General features: G+C 44.5%; 1 protein-coding gene and 1 long non-coding RNA gene across 2 annotated transcripts; one reads left to right on the plus strand and one right to left on the minus strand.

Annotated features, from left to right (window-relative positions):
- Positions 1 to 990: 990 nt before the first annotated feature.
- On the minus strand, positions 991 to 6,738 carry LOC146424706 (uncharacterized). The gene is made up of 3 exons (XR_014846855.1): positions 4,936 to 6,738; positions 4,685 to 4,728; positions 991 to 1,298 (listed from the first exon to the last, which is right to left on the minus strand). It is a non-coding gene; the product is annotated as an uncharacterized LOC146424706 (long non-coding RNA).
- A 236-nt stretch (positions 6,739 to 6,974) lies between these two features.
- On the plus strand, positions 6,975 to 14,671 carry ZNF367 (zinc finger protein 367). The gene is made up of 6 exons (XM_085043317.1): positions 6,975 to 7,171; positions 7,464 to 7,843; positions 8,778 to 8,928; positions 10,850 to 10,969; positions 11,350 to 11,488; positions 12,077 to 14,671. Exons 2-6 carry the CDS (start codon positions 7,484 to 7,486, stop codon positions 12,312 to 12,314), a joined length of 1,008 nt encoding a protein of 335 aa, XP_084899443.1. The 5' UTR covers positions 6,975 to 7,171; positions 7,464 to 7,483; the 3' UTR covers positions 12,315 to 14,671.
- The last annotated feature ends 260 nt before the right edge of the window (positions 14,672 to 14,931 follow it).

A 14,931-nucleotide genomic window follows, 5' to 3' on the forward strand; every position in this document is an offset into this window, starting at 1 on the left:
TCAATTTCATTCAAGAGATCACAAACTGTTTGCATCAATGGAATTAATGACAGTAAGTTTAGGCAATTATCTGCTCACAAAGAGCTTTAGAAAATCCTGGTACTTGAGTCAAATCTCTCAGGATCTGAAATGCCTCGAATTAAAAGCAGAAAATTTTAATTCAATAAAAGAAAGATATCATTATTTCTGCACAGTTCTTATGTTGTAAAAAGTGGCTACCCATAATTAACAAAAATTTATGAAGACATTTTCATGAATATGATAAAGTAATAAAATACTGTGTAAGAAATGTTCACTTAGATCAACTGTACATTCCTCTAAATAGTTGGGGTTTTTGTAAAAAGATGAAACTACATCTGTTCTCAGCGCAAAGAAGGAACTGGAAAGCTACTTGGTCCTGTTCTAATCTGGAGAAAGACATTAACACCATCATGTTATGAGTTAGGTCTCAAAAACCAATCAGAGACGTAGAGCCAATTAAAGAATTTATTAATTGAGCAAGCAGATAGCAGCCAAGTTACAGTGCTGGGCGGGTGCGGCGAGCTTCCCTGCTACACCTACAGCACTGCACCCGAAGATGGCAAATCATCATTTTTTATAGCTCTCTTTACCCCCTCCCTTGAGTCCACTCGTGGGTCTTGACTGACGTTCTTTTGGGTGTCTCGATTGGCCGTGGAATCGTCGCTCTCTGCGCTGGTTGGTAGTGATTAGGGGTACGCAGGTTTTTGGGGGGTTTCTTTCTTGCGTAGCAGTTAGACTGTGTGCCGTGGGAATTACACAAGGCTGATGAGCGGCCTTGTGAAAAGAGTTACAATTGTTGCAAACCTTCAGCAGAACGGTTTGGCTCTAAAACAGGAACTCTTTCTGTTAAAGCAAAACTGAAAAGCAGAGCTTAGCAAAAGCAAGGAATTAAAACTTATTTTCTAAACGATTTCATGAACTATACCTATTGTAATTTATAACAATCTCATTATTGCAGCATATCAAAAAACTCACAAAATCTTTGCAGACCTTTTGGTATCAGCATCCACACTAGATGTCCTCAGAACACATTGTATCCAGAAATTTTTTTTAGAAATATTTTTATTTAAATATTTTACAAGTTTGCATCAAAGTTATGCTGTATATGAAAGACAACAGACGAAAGGGTGCCATCATTGACTGTAATGTCCTTGAAGCTTTAATAAGTACTTTGCAGGTCATAGTATCTCTGGAGAGAGAGGAATATGAGGAATTCAGAAATATTTCAGCAGTAAGATTAGAGGTGTTCTGTGGGATTAGCCTTTTTTTTACTAAGTCTTGAAAAAGAAAAAAAAGTCTAATTGCTGAGAGAGATTCCACAATGACAGGCAAAACCAGTGTCTGTTATAAATATGTCTTGTCTTTATCTGTATAATTCTGTTCTCTAAAATTAATGCAAAACTTTAGAAAAAGTTCTTTGTTTTCTGATGCTCTGAGCTGTCAATCGAAACAAAATTTCTGTAAGAGATTTCGACACCCAAACTGATTAAAATTCTTGCATGACAGATGAAAGTCATTTCCAATCTCTTAATTTGCTTGCAGCTTTTCATTGTGTACAATCAGTGCATGATTGTCAAGTTACAAAGTTACACGAACAACAGAGACAGAAAAGGAAAACTTGAATTTTACAGCTGAAGTGAAATCAAACATTCTGTCTGGAATTTTACACCAAGTAAGTACCAGCACTGGGTTCAGCATGATTACACATTTGCATGCAAAACCTGAATCTCATACTTGCTCTACTAGGCACAGGTAACCTTTCTGACAACAGGTGACTCATGATAAGTCAAGATTAGGGCTGCCTGCCAAAGTGGCTCCTCCATCCAGGTTCTCTCCACAAGTGGATTTTTCACATGCATAGAACAGCAACACAAGCTTGCCTAGCAGGCATAGATAGGGAATATGGCATCTTCCCCAAAAGACACTTGCTTATTTTTCTTTTTTTTTTTCTTTCCAAGGGGCAAAAGTGCCTAATTGCAAGAGACAGAATTGAGAACAGAGGCTGGTGTTTCCTGACCTTTACAAGTAAGTACTTAATTACCAGCAAGGATCATCCTGTCCTTGACCTTTCTTACGGCCACTTTCTCATCCCTGGATATTTAATTTTCTAGTGCCTAGATCTCTCCTGCCTTAGGGAGTAACATCCTGAACACACCACATGGCTCCAGGTCCCATTCTGGTGCAGGGCACCAGAACAGGTAGAGAGGGTAACACTCCGTCACTTAGTAGATCTAGCCCTCACATACATTTTCCAGCAATGCAATTCTGCTAAGCAAAATTGACTGTAGAAAATCTTAAGCCAAACAGTGAGCTGCATCACCCAAGGTGGATGTGCTTAGAGAGGAATACATCTAATGCTGGGAGTTTTGTGTGTGAGCTGGACATTGTGCCCTGGCTGGCAGCAAATGGTGGGAGTCCCAGAAAATGAGCCACAAACAGGCACTGACCTTCTGCTAACAAAGGGCAGGGAGACCTGTGGTGCTGACTGGTAGGGGTGGAGGTGGCTAGTCACCTAGAGACCTTCCAGGATTCAATGAGCAAGGAGGAGACCCCAGCCCAAATATCATCACCACTGGACCAAGAGGCACGTGGAAGGGGTGTGAAGGCAGGGGCAGAGACTGTAAAGGTGTAAAAGCCCAGGGAATCCTTTATAATAGCACATGCTGCTACTGTGTTGCTGCATCACGATTAAAGTACTAAAATGAAGCCGGTGTCTGGCATTCTGCTATGGGAAACGTGGGGTCATGATGGTAAAGGAAGCTTGTTTGGCAGTGTGAGTGTGTTGGGTGTATGTATTCAAACTGGACACACGTCAGGTCACTGGAGCCACCCACTGAAAAGAGGTCTCAGTCCCAGCAGTGAGAGTCTCATAGGTTGTGAATGTGACTCCCAGAGTGCAAACTGAATGCTCAGATAGGAAATCTGGAAAACTGAAAAATACAGTAATAGAGACTTGGATAAAAGATATTATTACCATTGCTAAGTTTTTATATAAGTCCATATTATAACATAATAACAATAAATTACAGTGTGGTTGTTTGCTATTATCTACCTAAAGGCCATAACCTACTGTACATACTTTAAGAGGTAGAATACCTCTTTCCATCTTTATTTGTCCTGTTTGTGTTCTGTTTCAGAGTTAGTTGTTTTTATTTCTGAGCGTTTATTATCCACAACTTCTGTAATTGTCATTTCCATCTTGAGTCTAATTAGCTGGATAGAACACAGATACCTTTTCCTACTTTCTCTTGAATCCTTGCTCCCCATCATTTTACAATTTCAATCTTACATCATGTATGATACAAGGTATGTGACAAAGCGGCGAGAGGGAACTCACTGCAGTCTCAATGTGAGATATAGAGTAAGCTCCATTTTATTTCACCGAACGAGAAACTTATAGTATATACTGTTACAGATGTTACTAATTATAGTTACACACGTATTTGCAGTCTGTTCTCACATAATCAGGATTTTTCCTGTGACTCCCTATCTTTTCTCATAATATTTTTTTCACAGCCTAGAAACACACAGCTGTGTTCCCAGGTTTTAGCTGATTAGGATTTTTACTGAGGCCTGCTTATGCTAAGGCTTTGCTCAGGCTTGCTCAGCTAACACAAATTTTGCTGGAAAACTGTGTTTTCCAGCAGGTATGCTTTCTTTTAAAAAGCAGGATTTGAACTGACTGTAGGTTGTGTCATGTTTCATTATTTTGGTCCTTTTAATTCTCAAAGAGAATTTTTTCTTGTTTCTACACTAAAATATTAATGCTTTAACATACTGTATTGGGTTTAAAAGGCTAAGTTTTGGAGTGGGGGTGGCTGCAAGAGTGGCTACTGTGAGAAGCCGCTGGAAGCTTCCCCCATGTCTGGCAGAGCCAATCCCTGGCAGCTCCAAAGATGGATGTGGCTCTTGTCACAGGTGGGACAATTAGAAATGGTGGTAACATCTCTGTGATAACACATTTAAGAAGAAAGAAAAAATAGTTATTGTGCACATATACTTGTGGCCAGAGAAGAATGGGGTAAGGACATGTAAGAGTCACAACCCTGTAGACACCAAGGTCAGTGGAGAAGGAGAGGGAGGAGGTGCTGGAGCTGAGACTTCCCCACAGTCTGTGAATCAGCCCCTGCTGAGGCAGCTGTGCCCCTGCAGCCCACAGAGATCCACAGAGAGCTACCCACAGCCCATGGAGGAGCTCCACATCAGAGCAGATGGATGCATAAAGGAGGATGAGAACCTCTGGGAAGCCCCATGCTGGAGCAGCGTGTCCTTGAAGGACCCTGTGGGAGAGTGATGCACGTTGCAGCAGTTTGGGAGGACTGTCACCTGTGGGGTGGACTCACATTGCAGCAGTTCACAGAGTGCTGCTGCTCAAGAAATGGAGCCCATGGTGCTGCAGGGGAACATCTCCTCTCCCTGAGCAGCAGCAGAAGCCACGCGTGATGAACTGACCATAACCCCCATTCTTGGTCTCCCTGCTGCCCTGGGGTAGGAGGTAGAGGTGGGAAGGAGGGAGGGATGGGTTGGAAGGTGTCTTGAAGGTTTTATTTTACTTCTCATTATCCTGCTCTGATTCTGCTAGTAAAAAATTCAATTCATACCTCTAATTCCAGGCTACTTTGCCTACAATGGTACTTGGTGAGTGATTTCTCCCAGTCCTTACCTCAACTCATGAATCCTTCGTTAAATTTTCTCTCCCCTGCCAAGCTACAAAAGGGAGTGATAGAGAGGCTTTGGTGGGTGCTTGGAATCCAGACAGGGTCAAACCACAACACACATTAAGCTAGTAGCATAGCACCAAAATACTATGAAAAGCAAACATATTTAATATTGCTAAGACACTGCCGTTCAGATGATTACTTTAGAACTGGTTTTACATGTTACATGAACTATTATAATAATATATCACAATACCTGTAACTGTGTACTGAAAAGCAGCGTGTTTTAAGCCCTATAGGCCAGGTACATGCTGTATACACATTTTCTCTTCCAGTAGCAGGATCTGGAAAGAAAGTTCACTTCTCTTTGGTTATTGTTATAACAACATGAAACACTATTGTTCAGAGTAATTAAAATGCCAGATGTGGCATCACTTCTTCATTCTCTTGTTTTGCCTCTATTAGCAAAATTCTATTAGCTGGCATTAGAAAAATTTACAAGATCCATGTAAAGAAGTTAATCTGCTGCCAGGCACTCAATTGTCATCACAAAATATAATGGGCATATTGGGGTAGTATAGGTTAAATATGGAGACACTCAGTTGCTCACAATGCACTGTACCTTCCCAATATATACAATTCTGTATACCAGCTTATAATATTCATTCCATCTATCACTGGAGTTCTTTAGCAGCTACATGTACTGTTTGAAGCATTAGGCATGTAGATTTGGAAAGTTATGAAGAGCATTTGCAGTTTGGTTTTGGGATGCAATTATTTTAACATGAGTAATTTTTTCCCCAATAGATTTTAATACATTTTTCTGTATTACTACTCCTCCACAACATCATTATACTACCAGAACTGTTTACCGTGGGCTATTTTTAGTGCTGAAGGTTTTGAGGGGGTCAGATCCAAGCATGTGGAAACCTGTTTGCTCATTTTGGAAACAAATGTTCCAAGCTGCAGCATTTTCTTTTGGGCCTGGTAAGCATGGCCTGACCTGGCAGAGTAGTGGTAGGAGTTTGACACATAACATTGACTTTGAGAAGCTGGGGTAGCATTACAATGAATGCAATAATTTGCCTAAGAAAAGATTTGAGGATTTTTAGTTAGTTTAAAAGGGCAGTCGAGACAAACTCAACTGTGTTTCACAACAAAAGGGCTGCCAATAATGGATAATGGATAATGAATACTGCAGTCCAGAACTACAGCCTCTGCGTCTGAAGAACTGGTAGGCTTTTCCGGTTATTCAAAGGGGCATTAATTTAGTAGTCATATGCTGCAAACCTGCTCTTCCCTGCACTTTCCTATTCCTGTCAGCAGTGATGTTTGCTAACACTCTTACAATGCAGCAGTCTGCTGCATACCAACTGTGAACAAAACAGTTCTGGGGAAAAAGCCCTCACCATTTTTACAGCCCCTCTGTGCTCCTGGTACTGGCCTCAAAATTTATCTACTAATATAAGAAATGCAAGATATGTCCTCAGACTCTCTCCTCCAACGAGGGTGACTCCACGACTTCCCTGGGCAACCTGTTCCAGTGTTCTGCCGCCCTCAATGTAAAGAAACTCTTCATCTTATTGAGGTGCAACTTCTTGTGTTTTAGTTTAGAGACACTGCTCCTCGTCTTGTCTCTGGTCAACACTGAAAGAAGTCTGGTACCATCCTCCTAAAACACTACCTGCTTTAAAAACCTCCTAAAATTCCCGAGTCGAGGCCCGTGACAATGTCTCCTGCCCATTTACCGCACCCCCGGGACCGGTGCCTGTATGTGTACAGCTACGCGCGCCTCACTGTCACGGGCACCGCCGTTGGAGAAGGGGGGGCATCTCCCCCGCCAGCGCCATAATGGCCGCGCCGTCCCGACCCCGCCCGGCCGCCCTGCGACCCCCACGGACGCGGCGGCAGCTCATGGGGGCAAGTTCGCTCCCAGCTGTGTCGTCGCTGAAGGAAGGGCCCCAGCAGGGGAAGAGAAAGGGCTTTCCCCGCTCCAGGAAAGCGAAACCGCCGCCAGCTGTCCCGCCGCCAGGCGGCCCCTTGAACCCGCCGGGCGCCCCAAGGCGCCTGCAGCGCCACCGGATTGGCCCGCGCAGCCCGCCCACAGCCCGAGCGCGCCAAATCTGCCCGGGAGCACCACCCCTGCCTCTGCCCGCCCCCGCCGCGACGGGCCAATCAGTGCGTCCCTAGCGGCCAGGAGCCGGGCGGCTGCCCAATAGGATGGCTGCAGCAACACGCCCTCTCCGTCGGGCCCCGCCCCTGAAGGCGGGACCACCGACTTTCTCGCCCAGCGGTTGGCCGGCGGGAACAGACTCCCCCCGACACCGGCGCCGGGCCGGATGATTGGCTGCGCTCGGGCGCGAAATATAACGCGGGAAACCGGGGGCTCGGCCCGGGCGGCGAGCGCGGAGGTATCACGGCGGCGGCGGCGGCTCCTCCTCGGGCATCGCCGGGACCGGGGCTGCCAGCGGGGCCGGCTTCGCTTCGGAAAGGTGCGGGGACGCTGTGACTGCTTCGCTCTGGCCGCTGCCATGGCTACGGGCCGCCGCTAACTTGGCGGATCCGCTCGGGGGTGGCCGCGGAGGCGGAGGGGTGCGGAGGGAAAGGCACCGAGACCACAGGGAGCCGCCGTCCTCGGTGGTGAGCGGCTGAGGCGGGCCCGGGCGGCGACAGGTGGCGACCTCCGTGCAGCTGCACGGTCCATCCCGGGACACGGGCGCGGACAGGGGACCGTGCCGCCGCGGAGCGCCCTCATTTTGTTCTCTCCCCGCGCTCCTTTCGCAGCTGCCCGCGAGGGGTCGGCGATGGCAGAGCGGCTCCCGCCGGGGCCACCCCCGGTGATTTTTTGCCAGGACTCCCCGAAGCGCGTCCTGGTCTCCGTCATCAAAACCACCCCGATCAAACCCTCCTCGGGGGGAAGCGGGAGCGAGGAGCCGATGCCCGTCCCGCCCGTCCCCACCAGCCCCGGCTTCAGCGACTTCATGGTCTACCCGTGGCGGTGGGGCGAGAACGCGCACAACGTGACCCTCAGCCCCGGCGGTGGCGACAGCACCGCTGGCCCCTCAGCCCTCCCGCCGCCCCGCGGGGGCGCGTGCAGAGTGCCCGCCGCGGACGAGGAGAAGGCGGACAGCCCGGGGAGCGGCGGCCTGCACCGGCACCTGAAGGTGAGCGCGCGGCGGGCGGGGCGGGCGGGGCCGCGCGCCTGCAGGGTGACTCCGCGCCGCGCGCCCCTCCCGCGCTTCCGCCCGGACATTTAAAGTGAAGTCACTTCCGGCAGCGGCGCGCGGGCTCCGCGGGACAGGAGGGGGCAGCGCAGCTGTCCTCCCTACGTCTAAGACTTAAAAAAAACCCCAAAACCACTAAAAAAAGCACCCTCTCCATCAAGTAACCCCTTGTCCTCTCTGTCCTCACATCTGGAGTGCTTTGTCCCGTTCTGGGCTTCTTAGTACAAGAGAGACATGGAGCTCCTGGAGTGGGTCCAGTGTAGGACAACAAAGATCCAATGAGAAAAGGCTGAGGGAGCTGGGTCTCTTCAGCCTCTAGAAGAGACGACTGAGAGGGGCCTCCTTGATGCATATAGATGTCTAAGGGTGCCAAGAGGGTAGAGCCGGGCTCTGCTTGCTTGTGACAAGCTGAAGAAAAAAAAGGTAATGGGCAGAAGCTGACGCACAGGAAGGTCCACCTCACTGTGAAGAGGAGTCTTTACTGTGTGGGTGACCCAGTACTGGGCTGCCCAGAGGGCTTTTGGAGTCTCCCTCACTGGAGATACTCAACAACCATCTGGATGCAATCCTGTGGCATGCACTCTAGAATTACTCTGCTTGAGCAGGGAGGTTGGACCAGATGACCCACTGTCCTTTCCAACCTGACCCATTCTGTGATCCTGCTGACAGTTTCTCCCTGTGTTGCCTCCTTCACCAGCCACATCCCAGCCATTAGGCGAGTGTTAGGAATATGCTGGGCACAGTCTGGTGAGGCTCTGTGCTATCACAGCACCATCCTCAGTCATGCTGATGCTCCAGGGGATGCTGTTCCGATTAACCAAACTTCAGGGGAGAGGGAGTACCTGAGTATAGTTCCCTCATTCTTTGCACCCAGGATGGAATAAGACGTGGCCGTCCAAGAGCAGACACCGTCAGATACCTGATCAGTGAAGGAGAGCACTCTTCCAGCAGGATACGCTGCAATATCTGCAACAGGGTCTTTCCACGAGAGAAGTCACTGCAAGCCCATAAACGAACTCACACTGGTGAGTAAAAGGGAAGGTGTGAATTGCTGGGGTGAGCCACTTAGGAAGTGGGAAGGAATTAAAACCCTACAAAAAACATAAAGGAACCCCAAAGAACTCAACCCGTTACGATTTTATTGTAACTGCTAAATTAATCATACTTGGCTCCCAGTGCTTGTTAGTGAAAGTTTTTGTAACTACATTTGTCATGGGGAAGCGTAGCAGAAATTTGGGCTATAATAGTATGTGGCTAGCACAGGTCTTTCCCATGAGAATTCATTTTGTGTTTTATAAATAAAGATAAAGTTTGGATGTTATTGAAAACAGTGTCCTAAGATCTGGACGGTGCAGGCCTGGCCAGTCAGGCCTAGGGGGAGGTTTCTGACTGACCAATCTGGGTGACCTTTGAAAACTCTACATATATGATGAAATCAAAACAATAAAGGTCTTTTCCTTCTTTTCTTGCCTGAGAACCTGGGTTTCTACTTCTCTGCTAGCGGCTCAACAGCGACATCAGTATAGGCAAATTGTGTAAATATTTTATCTATCAAAGTTACAGACTTACTTTGTCAGAGGGAGAACTAGAGCTTGGTGCTCTGTACTTGAGTCTGGTGGCACTTTGTATCCCAATTGCCTCTTCTCTGTGATTTGTTTCCTCATTGCTGGTGTATTTTTCACATCACAATTGAAGTTTTGCTGTAAGGGGTTACAGTAACTTAAAAAGTGGCTGGCAACTTCAGGACTGTAACAGCCTAGGAAGCTTACATATTGAGAGAAGAGTGCACATGCTTAAAATCACCCAGTTGTTTTTTTTCCTACCACCTAGAATTTGTTTTGTATGGTGGAGGTGGTCATGCTCATTTAGTGAACTGTATTTAGAAGGCAGTTTGCAGCTCAGTTCAAATATATGATGAGCTCGCTCAATACTCAGCTCAGCTTGAACTGAAGATGCTGTTTGTTTTTTTTTTTAAACTAAGCAAATACTAGTTTTTCTTCAACAGCACTCTGTATTTGCAATAAAATATGAACAAGTGTAGCTCACTCTACAGATTCTAACACCAGTACTTCCCCCAAACCAATCAAACAAAACCCCACAAAACCCTTTGCTCTCACCATGTCCTTCTGACTCAAGTCACTATGACTAATCTAGATAATGATATTAAACAGCAGTTTCCTCACATTTTTTGGTCAAAAGATGTTGTTTCACTTGGTCATACAATGTGTTGAACCTGTAAGAACTACTTAACTAAGTAGAGCTTACCCTGGTGTCATGAATTAGTGAGCCAGACACACCCTCATTTTGTTGCCTTCCTGAGGGCTACTCCTTTGTGTAGTGTGTGCAGTCAGATCCTCTTGAGGGAGGAGACACCTGCTACCTTTGTTCTTCAGATTGCAAGGAGAAGTCTTCCTTGATGACTGTCCTAAGAAAACTTAAATCTGGAATAAGTTTCTCATGTAGCCTCCATCATTATAACTTTTCTCAAACATGAGATGTTTCTCCTAATGAGATATTTCTACAACCTTGTAGTAATGTTGACCTCAGATACTTTACCCTAGTTCAGGTTATGGTAAGGATAAAATTGACCTGGTTACAACTTGAATTACATTACTTATCCATTTACTTTATATATTTATTGCTCTGTAGGTGCACAGTTTCATGGGACAAAGCGTATGTAGTGCTAACTAAGAGTCTTAAATCAGAAAATCACATGAGGAAAAACACTATTTTTTTTTCCTCTTTGGAAATATGACTATTGTCCAGTAGCACAGAGCATGCATTTCAAAGTACACTGGGCGTTTTTAAGTGTGAAGGACACAGGTGTAAGTGTCTGAGTAGGTAAAAGGAGAGCTTGCTTGTACAGGTCTCAAGCCAGGGACCACCAATGGATGTTACGACACTTTCAGTCAGCTTTCATAAATCTCTTCTGCTATTACTTTTAAGGTGAAAGGCCTTATTTATGTGACTACCCAGATTGTGGGAAAGCCTTTGTGCAGAGTGGACAGCTTAAAACTCACCAGCGTCTCCACACAGGAGAGAAACCTTTTGTCTGCTCAGAGAATGGTGAGTCATCAGAGAACAATTTGCAGCTTTCTGGGGTCAGACTAATATTGGGAATGTATGCATGTTCACGTGGCAAAAGCTTTGGAATTTAATTTTGGTGGAACTTTTCGGGAGGGGAAGAGCCATGCAGAATCTGCCTAATTCTGAAAGTATGTCTCTAAGGATTGCATACATTCTCTGTCAGCAGTTACTAATGCATAAAATAATGGGGCATGTTATGAACCTTGCAACTAGAGCATGCAGTTTTCAACCAAACCTAGGTTTTTGTGAATGGGGAAGGCTGGATTCAGTGGCATTTCTATCCCACAGATGTTACACTTAGTCATTGGTTGGCTGTATTCTGTAACACATTCTTCATTGTTACTTTGTGGTTTTTTAAGGCTGTTTAAGCAGGTTCACACATGCAAACCGCCATTGTCCCAACCATCCATATGCCCGACTGAAGAGGGAAGAGCTCACGGACAGGCTGAGTAAGAAGCAGACAGCTGACAATAAAGCTGTGGCTGAGTGGCTTGCAAAGTAAGTTCCCTCATGGCGTCACCTTTTTCAAAATACTTGTAAAGCGTGGTCTGATACAGCATTTATTCTTTGGGACAGCAAAAAACTAAGAAACCAAAACTAGATGTTCTTCCAGTACACATCAGTGCAGCCTTGCCTCTCCTTAAAGAATTATGAACTCCTAGTCAAGACAAAGTTCCTCATGAAACCTTTTTCTTACAGTTTTGTTTTTGTTTGCCCTCTGCTTAAATACTTCTCTTTGCTTGATCAACACCTGCTAACACCTTATTAGCTAGTGCTACTAGCTAATTAGCTAATGCTGAATTTGCATTTGTATGAGGAGCTATGTATGCCTAGGGAAAAATGCCCTCTGAGAAGACCTTCTGAGATGAGAAGTCTGTCACAGATGTTTACTTGTGCACTTTAAATACTGCATAAAGAAGGTTTCTGACAGCTTAAACACTAGCATATAAGGGCTGAAAGATAAAGCCAAGTGAAGGTCTCAGTGGATGTAAGTTAGCATTTGGGAGGATGTTGCCCACTTTGAATTCTTGGTTGCAAGTCAAATGTACATATTTTACAAGTATTCCTCACACTTGATGTTTATAGATACTGGAAGACTAGAGAGCAGCGTGCTCCTGCTTTGAAGACCAAAGCAATCCAGAAAACAGATCAGGAACAGCAGGACCCAATGGAGTATCTTCAGTCTGATGAAGAGGATGATGAAGAGAAAAACAGTGCTCATTCAGCTGCCCGCCGCCGCCTCCAGGAGCAACATGAACGCATGCATGGCGCGCTGGCTCTCATTGAGCTGGCAAACTTAGCTGTGGCACCCCTGCGACAGTAGACAGGAGGAGCAGTCTGCCCATAAAAAATGTACTTTCTGGTGTTACTTAACCAGTTAGATCCCAAGCATAAGCTAAGCACCTTATTTGCTTATAATAGGCTGCTATTCTGTAGAATTTATGAAGAATGTTGTTGCCCCGTAACATGGGGTGAGAGAATTGCACTTTTGTTAAGGTAGAAGACAGATGTAAAATGTTTAAGTATTTTGTAAATATGGGACTGCATAATGCAGGGTTGACAAATTTACATGTCACGGGAAGCTAGATTTTGCAAGGTTAACTCATTTATTTGAAGCAGATTTCACAGGAAACACTTCCTGAACAAAGTGTTTGTGATTAGCAGGATGGTACATGTGGCCAAAGAAGGCTGACAAAAAAGTATTTATCTGACTATTTAAGCAAAGTGATGGGTCTGGGGATATTGTTAAACAGCAATGAAACCATGTTTGTCTGATGTCAGTATATCTTTACCTAGGATCTCCAAGGTGAAGGGCAAAGGTAAATTATCTCAACTTGTACAGGGAAAGAAAATGCTTCATGCAGGGAATATCTTCACTGTGACTGCTCAAGGTATGAGGCTTGACTTTGCTGCTTCACCTTTTTTTGATTTGATTTCAGCAGAATCTCTTGGTAGCACTTGTTATTCCTAACATGTGTAGTTGGGAAGTTTTGCACATTGTTTTGTCTGAAAATGATTAGTCTTGCAAAGTCTAGACAAAGGTAAGCAATTTGTAATATTTTTTTCAGGTGTTTTTGGACCCTGTAGTGATTTGGCACTTGATTTTGTTAGTAAGGGGGTTATTTACAGGGTGGTATGAGTTTGTAGTAAACTATTCTAGGTCTTCTATTAGCAAACACTAAGTTTTAAAGTATTGCTTTGATATGATGATTAGCAAATAGAAGCCTCCATACTTACTGTGCATAAAGCCACCTTACTGCTTTACTCCAGGATAACATGCCGATTTTTTGTTCACTAACCATAGCACAGCTATAAGTTAAACACTGCGGAAAAGTATTCACTATACAACTAGAAAATAGGCTTCCAAAGGTAGTTACAAGTGTGTTAACAGTGTGATTTCATATATTTCCCAAATAACTGAAGTTGCAGAATGCTGCCTAGTACTCAGATGCTGGTAAGAAATGTTTAACAGGGTATCTTGTCACTTTGTGAATGTTGTATACTTTCAGTAGCATTGTCTCATGGAGATCTTTTTCCATATTTTGCTTTGAAGGCAGCCAGAGATTCCTAATATGCTAACAAAACTTTGTTTCCAGATTGGATTTTTTGTGTGTGGTTTTGTTGTTGGTTGTTGTTGTTAAGCTACTGCTTAAGGGGATATTAATAATGTGTATTTACTGACCTGCTTGCTTTAACTTTTTCCTGTCATTGAAAGTCGGGAAATTCAGATGAGAAGGGAAGCCTTTTTCCTTCTCACTTAAAACGAAGAAAGCATTTTTTCAATCACTTGATGTAGGCTGACCAGATGCATACAGCTATTCCAGAAAAGTAGAGTGGTTTTACACCAGAAACTGCAACTGTTGAAGTGTGTTCTCTGATAACCTGTTGTGGTTGAAAATCTCATTAACCCAGTTTGTTTAAATCTTGTGTTGATGCACTTAACTAAAGAGTGACTGAATAATTTTTTAAAAAGTCTCTTTCATTGAATGTAGATAATTTTGCACCAGTGATACGGTTTAGCTTCTGCTTCAGCTTCTGAAAAAAATTGGAAACACTCACCACACTAGGCTTCTTAGCCTCGATAAAGCTGGTAATTCATGTATGTACATTTTGGGTTTCTAAAAAAAAAATTACATGCTTTTGACTATTCATGTGGCTTCATGTGAATAGTCTGATCCCAAAATGAGCCCTGAACATAAATCTGTTGTAATTCTGAATCATAACTCTGAATTGCTCCTGAGTAGTATTTCACAGGGCAGAACACTGTAATTACTAGCCATTTGCAGACTGGAATCTTACTTCATCACGATTGGTTGTGGTTTTTTAGTGGGTTTTTTTGTTGTTTGGTTTGAGGGGTTTTTAAATTTGTTTTCAGTCAGCCAGAATATTTCCTCAGGTCTTTAATGTATGACAAGTACACTGGATTGTACTTTGCCGTAGACAAAATTCAGACAGCTGAAGCAGTTTTGGATCATGACAAGTTCTGGGTAAAATACCAAGCAAAAAAAAAAGCAAAGATGGGATGTGGAAGACTGCTTTTTGTTATTAAGTGATTACATACAAGAAATTGTTCAGTGCTTTGAAAGATTTAAGATGTAGTTTGGCATGAGTTAAAAGCAGAAGAGTTGATGTGCTGTCATTTTCGTAGATGCTTTGAATAAAAACTTGATTTAATTTTCAGGTTTAGAGTGTGTTGTTTGGTCATTATTAAATACTCAGCGGCTTCCTTATTTCTGCATTCCTGACAGCCCGACTTGTTGCACAGAAGGTTGAAAGTGTTTATTTTCCCAGTCCCTTGAAATCTGACACAAGTTAAACCACCCGAGGCAAATTCCGTAGTGTTTTTTACAGTTTGACAAACTTGGGAGAGTCGCTCCGGGGCCGAGCCCGGCCCTGGTGGCTGCAGCGCCCTCCGTGCCCTGTGCCCCGCGGGGCTCGGA

This window comes from Lichenostomus cassidix, chromosome Z, assembly GCF_008360975.1.
Source record: "Lichenostomus cassidix isolate B80296 chromosome Z, HeHo_3.0, whole genome shotgun sequence".
NCBI lineage: Eukaryota > Metazoa > Chordata > Aves > Passeriformes > Meliphagidae > Lichenostomus > Lichenostomus cassidix.

What these genes read in the sequence shown, in the direction of transcription:
- ZNF367 (XM_085043317.1), top strand. Translation starts at nt 7,484, where the DNA reads ATGGCAGAGCGGCTCCCGCCGGGGCCACCCCCGGTGATTTTTTGCCAG. An exon ending in GCCTGCACCGGCACCTGAAG is followed by an intron (nt 7,844 to 8,777) that starts GTGAGCGCGCGG and finishes CTTTGCACCCAG; the next exon opens with GATGGAATAAGACGTGGCCG. An exon ending in GTGGCTGAGTGGCTTGCAAA is followed by an intron (nt 11,489 to 12,076) that starts GTAAGTTCCCTC and finishes TGATGTTTATAG; the next exon opens with ATACTGGAAGACTAGAGAGC.